General features: G+C 42.4%; 1 protein-coding gene across 3 annotated transcripts in view; it reads left to right on the forward strand.

Annotated features, from left to right (window-relative positions):
* arap3 (ArfGAP with RhoGAP domain, ankyrin repeat and PH domain 3) overlaps positions 1-15,038 on the forward strand; it is a 47,179-nt gene extending 32,141 nt beyond the window's left edge. For 2 of the 3 annotated variants that reach the window (XM_061235394.1, XM_061235395.1), the window contains exons 18-34: positions 453-651; positions 1,060-1,123; positions 1,649-1,812; positions 2,557-2,769; positions 3,355-3,460; positions 5,422-5,569; positions 6,798-6,866; positions 7,134-7,208; positions 7,579-7,696; positions 8,867-8,995; positions 9,296-9,432; positions 9,673-9,755; positions 9,914-9,949; positions 10,336-10,399; positions 10,641-10,778; positions 11,219-11,257; positions 13,014-15,038. In XM_061235394.1, the coding sequence (XP_061091378.1) occupies positions 453-651; positions 1,060-1,123; positions 1,649-1,812; positions 2,557-2,769; positions 3,355-3,460; positions 5,422-5,569; positions 6,798-6,866; positions 7,134-7,208; positions 7,579-7,696; positions 8,867-8,995; positions 9,296-9,432; positions 9,673-9,755; positions 9,914-9,949; positions 10,336-10,399; positions 10,641-10,778; positions 11,219-11,257; positions 13,014-13,406 (2,175 nt within the window). In that variant the 3' untranslated portion in view covers positions 13,407-15,038. The remainder of the gene's footprint in view (positions 1-452; positions 652-1,059; positions 1,124-1,648; positions 1,813-2,556; positions 2,770-3,354; positions 3,461-5,421; positions 5,570-6,797; positions 6,867-7,133; positions 7,209-7,578; positions 7,697-8,866; positions 8,996-9,295; positions 9,433-9,672; positions 9,756-9,913; positions 9,950-10,335; positions 10,400-10,640; positions 10,779-11,218; positions 11,258-13,013) is intronic. The other variant, XM_061235396.1, reaches the window with a different exon arrangement.
* The last annotated feature ends 217 nt before the right edge of the window (positions 15,039-15,255 follow it).

Genomic DNA, 15,255 nt, shown 5'->3' on the forward strand with positions numbered 1-15,255 from the left:
GTCTTAGTTAGTGTCCCACCTCCAGCTTTATCATCTTCATCTTCAAACCAATTTCAAGAATTTGTGTTGTTTGATTACTGCAAAACTAGTTTCCATAGCTCTTGATAGAGCAGCTCACATCAAAGCGGCAGTCATTCAATTGCTGAATAGCATGTTTGAGGAGAGCGACACATTCATACCTCTGTACCAGTACTTTCTTTCGATAACAATGGAACAAACTGCTAGTATTTCTTTTTGTAGTAGATTTTTTCAACTATGGAATGAATGAACTGAATAAAAAAAATCATTTTTGAGCCCAAATACTTGGGAAAAGCCATGGAAGGAGGTGAGTATAGCTTTTACAGTGTTAGAGTAAAGTTTTTGAGTGTAAAGTCTGAACACCTGACGGCGTCTGCTCTGGCCTTTCTGGTGTTCAGTAGTGAGAGCTGATGTGTTTGTGGGTCCTGCGACAGGCCGCCACGCCGCTGAGCTGCCACTGCCTGCTCGCGCGGGAGTTTGAGCGCGTGGGCGTCCTGCGCTACAAGGCCATGCTGGACCCCCAGCAGTGGAAGGAGGGCTTCTTCGTCCTGCAGAAGTCCAACCTCTTCATCTGTCCACAGAACGACGGGGCAGCCGAGGACATCATCAATCTCAAACGGCTGCAGGAGCTCAGTGAGTCCCACCTATAACTCTACAGTACATTACTGTACTGGATACAATGAGCCACATCTACTGGATTCAGTGACTGCCACCTGTATTTCACAAAACTGCACTATTTTGAGGGATGCCGTCTGTTGCTGATGACAATTTGTCATCACCGGTATTGTCCTATTGTACTTTTTCTGATATTTGGGGATAATAAGGGGCCCCCAAAAACTCCTAATGCAACACTGCATTATCATCAGTAGATGGCTATTCTGTTCATATGCTAGAAGCTTTATAATGGCTTCAGCCTTGCCCTTAATATGAACATGACTTAACATTAACACAACATGTTATGGCTCCCATCCCGATCTCCACCATGTGGATGCGTTTTGTCTGTGTTACCCATGGTAACCCTCTCCTCCTGTTCTCTCACAGGTATCACTTCTGAGAATGACAGCCACGAAAAGAAGGACACCCTGGTGCTGGTGGAAAGAGGGCGGTAAGTATTTAGTATTCTCTGCAAATAAGGGTTGAAAATAGTGCCGTCAAATCTTATCTGAATAGGGCTGGTGTGGGTGCAGTTTTTTTATTTTTGCCAGTCATGGTCTTCAATCAGGACTTGAATTTGGTGTCTTAGTGCTGGGCTCAAGTAAAAGCCTGCAACCACTCTGGTCCTTTTTATGATAAGATTTGACACTCTTGGTTTAAAATGTTCAGACCTTTCCAGTCCCCTGTTGTGCAGATTTTGGTGTTGAGAGGTCTGGAAATGGTCAGATATTTTTGGGATGAGAGTTACATAAACAACATTCAAATCCCCACTTTGAACGACTATAAAATCAAGTGTACTTGCAGATGAAAATGTAGACATCTTCTACATATGATTGGAGTGAACTTGAAGCGGTTTATTGACTCCATATATTAGTACTTAGCTGCCATCTCATAAGTAGTCTTGGGTGTATGTATTCTTATGTTCATCGGTGCCACCCAGTGGCTGGAGGTCTGAATGACAGCCTGTGTTCTGCAGGACAGTGTACCTGCAGGGGGTGGGGCGGACAGATTTCTCCCTCTGGTACACGGACATCCAGACGGCGGCAGGCGGTAAGGGAAATGCCCTCAAGGACCAGCAGCTCAGCAGGAGTGACATACCCATCATTGTGGACAGCTGCATCGCGTTCATTACCCAGTATGGTGAGTCTGCCCAGTACATGGTTGCTTACTACATTGGGCCCCCCTTACAAAGAATGTATCTTCACTGAAAGGAAATCTGGGATAATCATAATGACTACATCAGTTCAAACGGTCTTCTGCTGGTACAGACAATAGCTTAATTAATGAAATCCTGGTTATGACTTGGTTGAAGACCCTCAAAAACAAGTATTTTGTGTCTTGAGATGGTGTTTTCTGTTACAAAACATAACCAGCCTCAAAGACCATTACTTTTTTACATCCCATGAGGCAACATCCAGTAGCTATACAGATATCCATACTGATGCAAATACAGATGAGTTAGATGGCTCTGCTTCCCCTAGTTGGGAAGGTGACTGATCTTTCTATAGTAGAAACAATGCATGGATACCTACACTGATATTACTCTTGGAGAGCTTTGTTAAAAAATTGAATAGTTTTTAATTCAGCTTGATTTTCTTTAGCAAAAAGTAGAAGATTCTATAAAAAATGTATTGGTTCCTGTGATTCTGTTTCATGGACTCCCTCAGATCATAGTTGGATTCGTCTTTGGGAAATTGTCCCGCCCTTGACAATGTAACACTAGCGCTGCATACGCTTTCATATTCTTTAGTGCATGATACTGTATAACCTGGCCACAGTAGGCACCAGTCTCAATGAAGGCTTTCCACCAGGAACTATAACTAACTATTTGTGTAAAATCACAACTGCTCCAATGATGACAGCAGTGCTGGGTTTGCTTCCCAGGCCTGGTTCATGAGGGAATATACAGGAAAAATGGGGCCAAGTCCAGGATCAAGCTCCTGATGGAGGAGTTCCGCAAGGACGCCCGGAACGTGAAGCTGCGCATTGGAGACAACTTCATTGAGGATGTGACCGACGTGCTCAAAAGATTCTTCCGGGAGGTCGATGACCCCATCTTCATGTCCGACCTGCATCCGTCGTGGCAGGAGGCTGCCAGTAAGCATCCCCACAGCCCTTCTCCCCAAGCAGGGCAACTCTACTAGCATAACGGAGGAGGACACATTCACATTATCAATGAAGTCAAAGCACGTCAATGAAAGTGAACCCGATGGACACTGTTTAGTGGGATTAGTTACTTATCCAGAAAGGGCTGGTGTGGATGCAGGCTTTCAACCAAGTAGGAACATCTGATTCTACTAATCAAGATCCTCCGTTAGAACGAAAGCCTGCACCCACATTGGCCCTTTCTGGATAAGATTGAGGACCCCTGGCTTAGCAAATCAATCAAGTACTTTTCATGGGGGTTAGTTTGCATTTGCTTACTTTGACTACTTTGATATATTTTGTTGTAGAACAATCTTAGGTGTATAGTGATCATTAGATGCATGTATTCTAAAAGCCCACCAAAGACCTTCTTTTCTAAGGAGAACCTTTTGCTCCCTCATCTCTGTCAGAATTATTGGACCACTCCCCTGATCCCATGCCAGACAATATGATTGTACTGGCTTGTATTGGCTTTTGTGTTGGTTGTCATTTGTGATTGTTGCAAATCTTTTGGAAATAATTGTGCTGTGTCTGTAGAGATATCCAGTAAGACGCATCGCCTGGAAAGGTACAAGGAGCTGATTCGCAGTCTGCCCAGAGTCAACAGGACGACACTAGCTGCTCTGATCAGTCACCTCTTCCGGTTAGTGGCCTGTGACGGCGTCGTCATAACTGCTGTGCAGCACAGCTTTTCATTTATGGTAACTGGTCTGGCTGTTTTCATTACATATACAGTGCATCCGGAAGGTATTCACAGCGCTTCACTTTTTCCACATTTTCTTATTTTACAGCCTTATTCCATAATTGATTCAATTCATTTTTTTCCTCCAAATTCTACACACAATACCCCATAATGACAACGTGAAAAAAGTTTTATTAAAAATAAAAAACTAAGAAATCAAGTATTCACAGCCTTTGCCATAAAGCTCAAAATTGAGCTCAGGTGCATCCTGTTTCCACTGATCAACCTTGAGATGTTTCTACAGCTTAATTGGAGTCCACCTGTGGTAAATTCAGTTGATTGGACATGATTTGGAAAGGCACATACCTGTCTATATAAGGTCCCACAGTTGACAGTGCATGTCGGAGCACAAACCAAGCATGAAGTCAAAGGAATTGTCTGTAGACCTCCGAGACAGGATTGTCTCGAGGCACAAATCTGGGGAAGGGTACAGAAAAATTTCTGCTGCTTTGAAGGACCCAATGAGCACAGTGGCCTCCATCATCCGTAAATGGAAGAAGTTCGGAACCACCAGGGCTCTTCCTCGAGCTGGCCGCCTGTCTAAACTGAGCAATCGGGGGAGAAAGACCTTAGTCAGGGAGGTGACCAAGAACCCGATGGTCACTCTGTCAGAGCTCCAGCGTTCCTCTATGGAGAGAGGAGAACCTTCCAGAAGGACAACCATCTCTGCAGCAATCCACCAATCAGGCCTCTATGGTAGAGTGGCCAGACGGAAGCCACTCCTTAGTAAAAGGCACATGGCAGCCCGCCTGGAGTTTGCCAAAAGGCACCTGAAGGACTCTTGAGACCATGAGAAACAAAATTCTCTGGTCTGATGAGACAAAGATTGAACTCTTTGGCGTGAATGCCAGGCGTCATGTTTGGAGGAAACCAGGCACCGCTCATTACCTGGCCAATACCATCCCTACAGTGAAGCATGGTGGTGGCAGCATCATGCTGTGGGGATGTTTTTCAGCGACAGGAACTGGGAGACTAGTCAGGATTGAGGGAAAAATGAATGCAGCAATGTACAGAGACATCCTGGATGAAAACCTGCTCCAGAGCGCTCTTGACCTCAGACTGGGGCGACGGTTCATCTTTCAGTAGGACAACGACCCTAAGCACACAGCCAGGATATCAAAGGAGTGGCTTCAGGACAACTCTGTTAATGTCCAGCCAGAGCCCAGACTTGAATCCGATTCAACATCTCTGGAGAGATCTGAAAATGGCTGTGCACCAACGCTCCCCATCCAACCTGATGGAGCTTGAGAGGTGCTGCAAAGAGGAATGGGTGAAACTGCCCAAAGATAGGTGTGCCAAGCTTGTGGCATCATATTCAAAAAGACTTGAGGCTGTGATTGCTGCCAAAGGTGCATCAACAAAGTATTGAGCAAAGGCTGTGAATACTTATGTACATGTGATTTCTTAGTTTATTTTTAATAAATTTGCTAAAATTTCAAAAAAAAACTTCTTTCATGTTGTCATTATGGGGTGTTGTGTGTAGAAATTTGAGGAAAAATAATAATTTATTCCATTTTGGAATAAGGCTGTAACATAACAAAATGTGGGAAAAGTGAAGCGCTGTGAATACTTTCGGGATGCACTGTATATATATTTAGCAGATGCTTTCATCCACAGCGACGTACAGTAAGTGCTTACCAAAGGTCACGGTAAGAACAACAGAACATAGGCCGGATAAGGTACAAATTGCATGAAGTAGCAGTTGTCTACAGCCATGGACATCATGTCTAGTAAATATAGGCTAAGTCAGTAGGAGTAGGTACTGTATGGTATGTCAGACTAGAAGCAGGGCATGATAAGGTGGATGCAAATTCAAGGTAACTGCAGTTCTCTGAACTGCAATGGCTCTGTCTATGATCTAGGGTTCAGAAGTGTGCTGACCTCAACCAGATGTGCACCAAGAACCTCTCCCTGCTGTTCGCGCCTAGTCTATTCCAGACGGATGGCAAAGGAGAGCACGAGGTGAAGATCATCGAGGACCTCATCGACAACTACCTCTACGTCTTCGATGTGAGTGGACCCTCTGTCTGCAAAGGGCACATCAGTCAGGCCTCTCAGTCCGTCTGTCTGTATGTGTGTGTCTGTCCAGCGGTCTGTCTGTTTCTCTGTCTGTCATAAATATACTCTGTCAAATCGAATTTTCCACATTCTGCATTTTATTATTTTATGTCCCTTTGTTAAACCTTTTTAATGGTTCAATTAATTAAGTTTTTAAATAATGTTTGATTTCTTGGAAATAATTATTGCTCTCCCACAAGATCACTATGATGGTTGTTGTATATGAGATGAACCAAACATGCTGGCTGTTAGCATGATCAGATATTGTATATCAGCAGTAAAGTACTGTTTTGGTGTAGGAATGCTAGATGTTAGCATGATCAGGCATTGTAATTCAGCAGTAAAGTACTGCTTTGGCGTAGGAATGCTAGATGTTAGCATGATCAGGCATTGTAATTCAGCAGTAAAGTACTGCTTCGGTGTAGGGATGCTAGATGTTAGCATGATCAGGCATTGTAATTCAGCAGTAAAGTACTGCTTTAGTGTAGGGATGCTAGATGTTAGCATGATCAGGCATTGTAATTCAGCAGTAAAGTACTGCTTCGGTGTAGGGATGCTAGATGTTAGCATGATCAGGCATTGTAATTCAGCAGTAAAGTACTGCTTTAGTGTAGGGATGCTAGATGTTAGCATGATCAGGCATTGTAATTCAGCAGTAAAGTACTGCTTTGGTGTAGGAATGCTTGATGTTAGCATGATCAGGCATTGTAATTCAGGAGTAAAGTACTGCTTTGGTGTAGGAATGCTAGATGTTAGCATGATCAGATGTTGTATACTGTATCAGCAGTAAACTGTACTGATTTGGAATGGGAATGCTGGCTGATGGCATGATCAAAAGGCTGAATTCCACAGTAGGAACTCCATGAAAGCGTTTGAGTAAATGTCTGTCCCAGGCTCACTCTAGGTCCGCATTGTGCAGATGTGTTTGACTATCATGCACATTCATCAGCACCACTCAAGTAGGAATCCGCTTCCCCCACAGAAAATTACCTCCATAAATATCAATACCATAGGGAGCCTTTTCTTGTGAAGATGGATGTGGCTGCTTATGATGTATGGTGCAATAATGACTGTATTTGTGACGCATGGTGTGATGGTGATGTATGATGCAATAAATACTGTATGTGTGTGTTTGTGCGCACGCGCGTGCTTGTGTGTGTGTGTGTGTACATGTTTGCAGATTGACGAGGAGCAGCAGACCCAAATCGAGCTAGAGATCAGTCTCATCACCACCTGGAAAGACACACAGGTGAAGCAGGCTGTCCCCTGAGAACAATATTACCGAAGGGGGCTATTAATACCTTTATATACATCTTTATTCATAGACTAAAGCAAGGTAGACAAACAAAGATCATGAGCAATTCACAAAAGTTAAGTGCAACTATAAAAATTACACATAAGAGAAATTATACTTATTATACACTATTACACTGTTTTGACATGGTCTATGCTGAAAAACAGGCAGTTGACTTCGAAGAGTACTGTGTGACTGTACTTCTTTACCCGTTTTGTTCAGCTGTCTCAAGCAGGGGACTTGATCATTGAAGTCTACTTGGAGAAGAAGATTCCGGACTGCTGCATCACCCTTAAGGTAAATCACATATACCTATATATTTACAAAATATACCACTCACTCAAGTTGTTATTCAAACAGTTGGGGAAAAGGTTACACAGGTCCATCTCTTAAGAACTATTCATGTTTTTTTTGGCCATTTTAATTTGGCTTTTGAAGAACTTAGAAGAAAGCCATAATATCAGTGCTATGTGACATGAGTAGCTAAGTAGTGTACTATGAAATGGAGAGTGAGCCATTTCTGTTTTGGTTTAGGATTAATCCACTTCTTGAAATAAATAATTGAAATTTCATTTGTGTTGCAGTTACTCATTTCAGCCACCAGGTTGTGCTCCTGCACCAGAACTGTAATAGGCAAAATTGTTCAGTGTCAACTGTTGTCCTGCAGGTGTCGCCATCGATGTGTGCAGAGGAGCTGACCAATCAAGTGTTGTACATGAGGAATGTGCCAGCTGGAGAGAAGGACGTGTGGCTGACATTCGAGGCCATAGAAGATGGAGAGCTGGGTGAGATTACGGGCAGCATGCTTACACATGTCTTAGACAGAAAAATGTCACGCGGTTTCAGGTAGTCATCAGCTAGTCATACAGTCAACTCGAAACTGAAATTGAGAAGTGAGAACTGAGCCTGAGACTGGTCTGGAAAATATGGCACTTCCCCAACTTCTCCCTTTAATAACCTTGAGCAATTCAGAGAGCAGGGTTGGGAAAAGGGTAGATATTCTCTACTAGAATTGTATGTAGATGCACACCCTTCTCTAATGTAGAATGTCTTTGCATGCATATAATGAATATTTATGAACATCATAAACTGGATATTGAAACATCAATTAATTTAAGGTTGTACATTTCATTTAAAATGTACTGCTGTAACAATCAGTCTTAACACAATGAATGAGCAATATTGTTCAGACTGATTGTTACAGAAGTACATTTTTATACAGTACTGTGCAGAAGTCTTAGGCGCACCCTAGACTTTATATATATATGTACATTTTTTTGTGTCTTTGTACAAAAGAACACATTTGCGATTTTCAAATATTCATTTTCCAAAAGATTTAATTTTACAGAGATATTTTTGTATTTAATTAAAAGAAATAACATATTACGGTAAGCAAATTACTACTTTTTACATAAAAACTTGATCAAGGCTGTCTGAGATCAGAAGCAAGGAGCCAACCAAAATCTGCAGAAGAACTGTGGAAAGTTCCACAACATGCTTAGAACAACCTCCCTGCTGTTTGTTTTATAGAACTACAGGACAGCGTTGGCTATCTCAGAAAAGTGATGCAGTTTTAACACCAAAGGGTGGTCACAAAAAATACTGATTTGATTCAGTTTTTAACTATTACTAAAATGTAATAGTAATGTAAAATGTATAGTATGTTTATTTAGGACTTTTCATTGAATTATTTTGGAAAGAATCTTATCTGTACAGAATGTTATACAGGTGTCTAAGACGTTTGCACAGTACTGTACATTTTTAGGATTTACAATTAAATGAACCTCTAAATCTTGAGTGAATATGCGTCTCAACGCCACCTGATTCATAAGAATGAGGAAATAGGACAATGTTTATATACAGCACGGTTTGTTCCTCCTAAAATCCATTGACTCTGTAATATGAGTTGCACATGTGTACGACGCCTTTTTGGAACTTTTTCTCACCCATGGCAGAGAGGCCATTGCATCCCAAAGAGAAGGTTCTAGAGCAAGCCCTGCAGTGGTGTAAGATGGCCAACCCCAGCTCTGCATTCCTTGTGGTCAAAAAGGCCCCCAGAGGAGAGGCCATCAACATCTTTACAGGTAAAGACAGCCCTCTTAAAACCAAGGGTTCATATATTATTTCTGTTATGGTAGATTATTATAGTTCTCCTGTGCTTCCTTTTGTGACTGACGTATCTGAGTCCGCTGTTACTGACAGAATATTATAAATAATATTAAATATTACCACGAACTAAGGTTACGTTATATTGGTGCCAAAGGTCTGCACTGTATATTGTGTAAATTGCAGTGAGTGCAGTATTTACTATAAATGTGCCATTTATATGTTTTGTGTCTTGTGTTGTGATCCTAGCAATGAGGCTTCTTTCTCTGGGTGTGTAGGCTACAAGAGCGAGATCGTGAAGAATGGGGTTCTGAAGTGTCGAGAGGAGCCCCCAAAACTTCTGCAGGGGAACAAATTCCAAGAGCACACATTCCAGATCCGGGACCAAAGGCTCCTGCTGCTTAAGGATAGGAAGGTATAGCTAGAACAAGAAGACACAGATGGTTCCAACGGGATTATATGTTGACATTTGGATTAAGCTACGGCTGGAATGAATGTATTCCATGATTTATTTCTCTCTATAAACATCACATCATGTTTATTTTGCACGTGAATTCCAAATACATCATTGGGTCCATATACATAGACAAAAAAACAACATTAGGTGTTCTTTTTTGGTAAGGATTTGTTCCCTTGTGTTTCTCTGTCGTTGTAGACGAACAAGCCAGAGAAGGAATGGCCACTGAAAACCCTGAAGATCTATATTGGCATTAGGAAAAAGCTTAAAGCTCCAACAAAGTGAGATGCAAACAATGTCCCAAAGATTACTGCATATTGTGTACATGTTAGCCAGTTGTGTTCCTGTGAAAATGGTCTACCAATGGGAATCAAATCTGTTAAGCCTGTTCATTCTTCTCTGGATGTTGAAAGGGACATTTATTTCTGTCCTTTTGTAGGTGGGGCTTCACTGTGCTACTGGACAAACAACAGATGTAAGTATACAGACATTCTCTAAATGATAGCACGGCTATATTAGTACTACAAATGTACAGATCTATGCAGTGTACTGCAGTGTACATTTCTCAGTTTTATCCCTGAATGTGGTTCATTGTGGGTACCATAAGGAGCTCACCAGGTCTTATAATTGTATATTTTCATGATTGTTTTGGACGCACCCCTGTAATGCATGTATGTGATGATTACTTAGGTTTCTATACGCTTTTCACTTGTGAGGAGTCATTTATGTCCAGGGCTCTGTCTGAATTGTAATTAGGACAATCAGGTAATTAGGTATTTCGTCAGTGAGAATAATTTTGATTGCAGCCTAATTTGGTTGTGAATGTGCAGTAAACTGCAGCTCGATACCCTGCTTTCACAGGTACCTGTGCTGTGGCAGTGAGTCGGAGCTGTGGGACTGGATGACTAATTTCCTAAAGGCACAGGTCGGTCACCACGGGCTGAGCATTTGCACACATTCACAGCGCTTCACAAAATGGCTGCAATGCCTGGCTCCTCCACCATTAACTCATCTAAATCCACGTCTTTACCCGTGTGCACACAGTGTGACAGTGTATGTGACAGTGTATACTCAGTGTGACAGTGAATGTGACCTTGTATACACATTGTGACAGTGATACATATTGTGACAGTGTGTGTTCAGTGTGTGCACTCTCCCTCTCCCAGCATGACGACCTGAGGCCTCCCGTGCTGCGTCGTCACTCTTCCTCTGACATCTGCAAGCAGAAGTTTGGGACCATGCCCCTGGTGCCCATACGCGGGGACGAGAGTAACTCCACCATGCTGTCCGCCAACAAAACCCTGGTGAGGTCCAACCGCCCCCTTGCAAGCCCCCATTCCTAAATTAGGGACGCAGTTGGTCAGCGTCCTGGCCGAGGAGCGGGAGGCGTGCTTGTCGGATTTTTAATGGGTGCTGAGCTTATGCATGCACATGAGCCTCCGCTAGGTGACGTCACACCCAATAAGAACTTCTTTTGATTGGGGACCTTGGTGTCTAGGGAAGCAGGCTAATCTCAGCTGTGTGCCGCACAAACCGTAAGGCCCATAGCTCGACACCAGTAGCAGGCCCCACCCCTTCTACCACGGAATGATGTCTGCCTGCACGAAGCGAAGCATTTCTACCAGGTCTAAAATCTACCAGGTCTAAAATCAGTCTAAAGTTCGAGTCTCTCTGTCCCACCCCCATCCTCCTGCCCCGGCTGCCATAGCTCATGTAGTGCCCGTTTATTCTTCTTTCTTCACAGCGAAAGCTTCATGCTAGGAGGACGCTCTCCATGTACTTCGTAAGTATACAGGACCCTCGGTGCCATTCTGCCTGCGAGACCCCGTCACCCTCCCTTTCCCAATCAGTCCTCTCTCAATGACCTCCGCTTATGATTTGCATGCAGTATAATTTGCATTAATTTTTCTATTGTCTTCGGTCTATTAATGCTGGTTGCGCATGTACCGTTTGAATCTGGTTCTGTGGAATTGTGGATTGGAACGTCATACATTTTAATTAATGCTTACTTTTTCAAACATGAAATTCTCTAACCAAGCATGTGTTCTAATTCTGTTGATTTTCTCTACTGAAGATGGAATCGGCATATTTCTGGTATTTTTAATTCCTGAGTGCTCCTCTGTCCTGCTTCATCTATCTCTCTCTGCCTTTCTCTGCATGTATTCTGCCACTCATAGGTTTCAGATTTATGTTAATGCCTTTCATAATTTTTCTCAGACAAAATATGTCACATTTAGGCGATGTACTGCAACTTCCCATAAATAGTTAATTCAAAGATATCATGGTACAAAGCTGTTGAGGAAACTGGATGTTTAGCCAAGTCCTGCTGGAGTTTACAAGAAAGGGGGCTGAAGTAGTTTGTGTTGTCCTAGCCCTGAGCATTTTACAGGCACATTGTCTCCACACATTTATCTTTTGTCCTAATGCTTGTTGCATAATTATCCTGAGGTTGTCACTGTGATACTTCAACAATACTTCAACAATGGCCTCACCTCATATTAGGAAGTCTGTTGTTTTTTAAATCATCAGGGGGCAAATTCCTCTAAGTCCCATTTTAAAATCAGTGCCTGCAGGTAACAGTGTTGTGTTTCCGTCTAATGGGAGATAGCTTCTGTGGTATATACTCATTTCCATACCATACCATTAGCCGGTTCTATGTTTGGTGGTCAGAGAAGTTTGTACATGGGCTCTTCTTGTTCCAGAGAGCGTATACAATGTAGATAATAGCATTCATATGTACAAGCACTTTTGTAGAAGTATACAGCATCAAAACCAACAACACGGAACTGTTGTCTCTAAAGCATCTTAAAGTAAATCATACTGATAGAAGCATGAGTTTTAACGCTTTCAAGCAAAGTATCTGGTTACCATAGTGATTGACAATTGTGCTGTTAAAAACGGGATGAATGCAACAAAAAAAAACACAGGCCGGTGAGACTTTAGGGGTTAATAGGTTCCAATACACCAGACTCAGGAAAGCATAGAAAAGTATTTGAATCCAAAACAATTTTACCCAGGTCTGCTTGGTTGAGGTCATTGACTGTAGAAAAAATATGGACCAAGTGCTGGTTACATCACCCACTGATGGGTCCACTGACTACCATGCAATATTTAGAACCATCAAGTTTTCAGGTGCTGCCATGTTATACAATTTGGAACCAGCGACTGCGCAGCATAGGCGCTGAATGCAGCTCTAAGCATGTGAGAGTGATTCTGGCAGTATTTCTGTATTGTCCTAATAACATGATAACTCGAAAGCTGGCACATGGGGAGATATTCGATGAATAAAAAATATAGACTGCATCATTTTCCTGTGACTTCGTATTTTTACCTTATTGTTGCCATTGACTTTATATCAAAAGGGTGAAACACCTATACTGGAGCCAACTGCAGTGACACTGGTGAGCAGGGTCTCTCAGCAAGACCAGGAAATGAGCATCGAAAACCGAACCCAGTTTTGGCTGCTTGGTCCAGTTCAGAGAGCTGGGGTGTGAGTTGCGGGTTAATTGACACCCCCCCTGTCCTTTTGTCCCCTCCAGCCCATGAAGATGCAGCAGGACTCGTTTGAGGAGCGGCCCCAGAGCCCGGAGCCCCTGTATGAGGAGGTGGGTGACTTCAGCCAGCAGGTGCTCAAGTCGCTGGAGACCAGCTTCCTGTCAGGCGGCAGCTCGGACACCCGGGAGGTGGCGGAGCGACCCGTCAGCCTGGGCCCCAGGACCACGGGCTCCCTGGACCGCATGATCGGGCCCAACCCTGTGCGTCTGCTGCCCCCCGCCGCCTCGCTGGACACCCTGTACCTGGAGGAGCCTCGTGGCCCCCTCCTGCAGGCCCTGCCCAAAAGGAAGCAGCTGGGCCCGGGCAGCCCATCCCGGGACCTGCTGCTGCAGGAGCTCTCCACGGTCTTCACCAAGAAGACCGAGAGCGACGGCTAGTCGGCCAAAGACAACAGCCTCTGATCTGCACACCACGGTGATAACCAGCACGGTGACCAAGCCGCAGCTTTCTTATGAGACAAACCTGTACAGCTTTATCCTAAAAAACATCATTTATACGAGTGGCAGTAAAGTAAGCGTAATCTAATCTAATCTGCAGAGGCAAGGTGTCAACTCCAGCTACATTTGACAGGGAATCAGTGGGTGGTTGAACAGTAATTTCATTCCAGTCACAAAATGGCAGGCATGGAAGAGGTCTGTAGTTTATTATGTGGAGTGAATTGAAGATTTCAGATTCACCCTTGACACTTTCATCAGTTATGTTCATAAAGCACAATTTTAATGGTTAAACGGTTATGTATTCTGAAATGTATTCCGATTGCACTGATGTTGGCAGGGGTTTGCCACTGCTGGGATTACAGTTGGATTTCCTCTTACCATGCAATATTAATTAATATATTAATTAGTAGTATTACGAGTATTCACTCATGTCTCACCTTGGGTGTGGGCGGCAGGGCTGTTGCCATAGGTTACATTATGCAGTATTCAACACAAGACACTGGTATATTATGTTTTCTGTCTGGCTCATATTGTAAGATATGGAATGGCCAATTATTTATTTATTTATTGTTAGAATACTCAGTGAAGGGAGGTCAGAGGAATACACTGTGAAGGGAGTTGACCACTGAGACCATACCGATTCAGGACCAGTTTAAAGGTTCATTGTTTAAAGCAAGGGCGCCTTTTAATGCTTTTTTTAAATCACTATGAAAGGCAGTGTTTGTCCCCAATCAGTTACAGAACAGAAAGACTTGTATCCCAAAACGAATAGTACAGTCTTGTTACAATTGTAAGGAAAGTCACAAAACAACATTACATTTTAAATACTTATTTTATATATATAAATATGGTTTCTACAGATGTGCGACATCTACACCAATAGATGGAAGATACTTTTTTTTCAACAGTAGATGGCAGCATGAAACCAGAACCTTAGCAATTGGTTTTCATTGATCACATTTCTTTTTTGCAAACATGGTGTTTTCGATATGCACTACAATAATTCATTCTCCCAAGTTTTCTCAATTAAAATGTGGAACAAATAACTTTTTCACACACCACTTGCCTCAACTTATATTAGCTTTGTTGTAATACTATTCAATATATGGAAAATTAGTATAAAATCCACAATTTCACACATACACAACTGTATTTTCTACAGTAAAATGTTCAGTCACCAAGTTGAATATAATGACGAAGCATCAGAGTGGTGTATAATGTCTATTGCAGAAGAGCTGAAAGATAGGCGTAAGGGTGTACATCATAGAACCATCAATATTTTAGATTTGTAATGCAACTGAAAAGGTATCTAATCCTGGTCTGTGCTCAGAACATGTAATCCAATACACACTCCTCTCATTCCTAGGATTTGTCTTCATATTAACTTGTTTATTTGTGGCTACTGTATGTTTTTATGTTTTTTCTGTACAACAAAAGCAATTTCTAACAAATGTAAATATTGTATAGCTGTTTACTGTGGCTGTCATTTTAACTTTTCTGTTTATTTGAGAAAGTGTATCACAAATGAAGCAGTTGTTTTACATATAGTATTAAATGTTTTCTATAAAAACAGTCCTTATTTTCTATTTTTTTTTGGAAAAAACATACTGAAGTGCAACTGGAAAATTAAACAAAGTAAAATAGCCTTGCTTGTTCTCACAATCTCACTGGATAAATAGTTTGGAAGCACAAATTGTGCCTCTTGTGTCTGCTGTGTCACCTACAACAATAAAAGGAAGACTACCACAGAAGTGCATTCTCCCACAAGCCGGCTTCATAATTTCTCGGC

The sequence above is a fragment of the Conger conger genome, chromosome 3 (assembly GCF_963514075.1).
Source record: "Conger conger chromosome 3, fConCon1.1, whole genome shotgun sequence".
Taxonomy (NCBI): domain Eukaryota; kingdom Metazoa; phylum Chordata; class Actinopteri; order Anguilliformes; family Congridae; genus Conger; species Conger conger.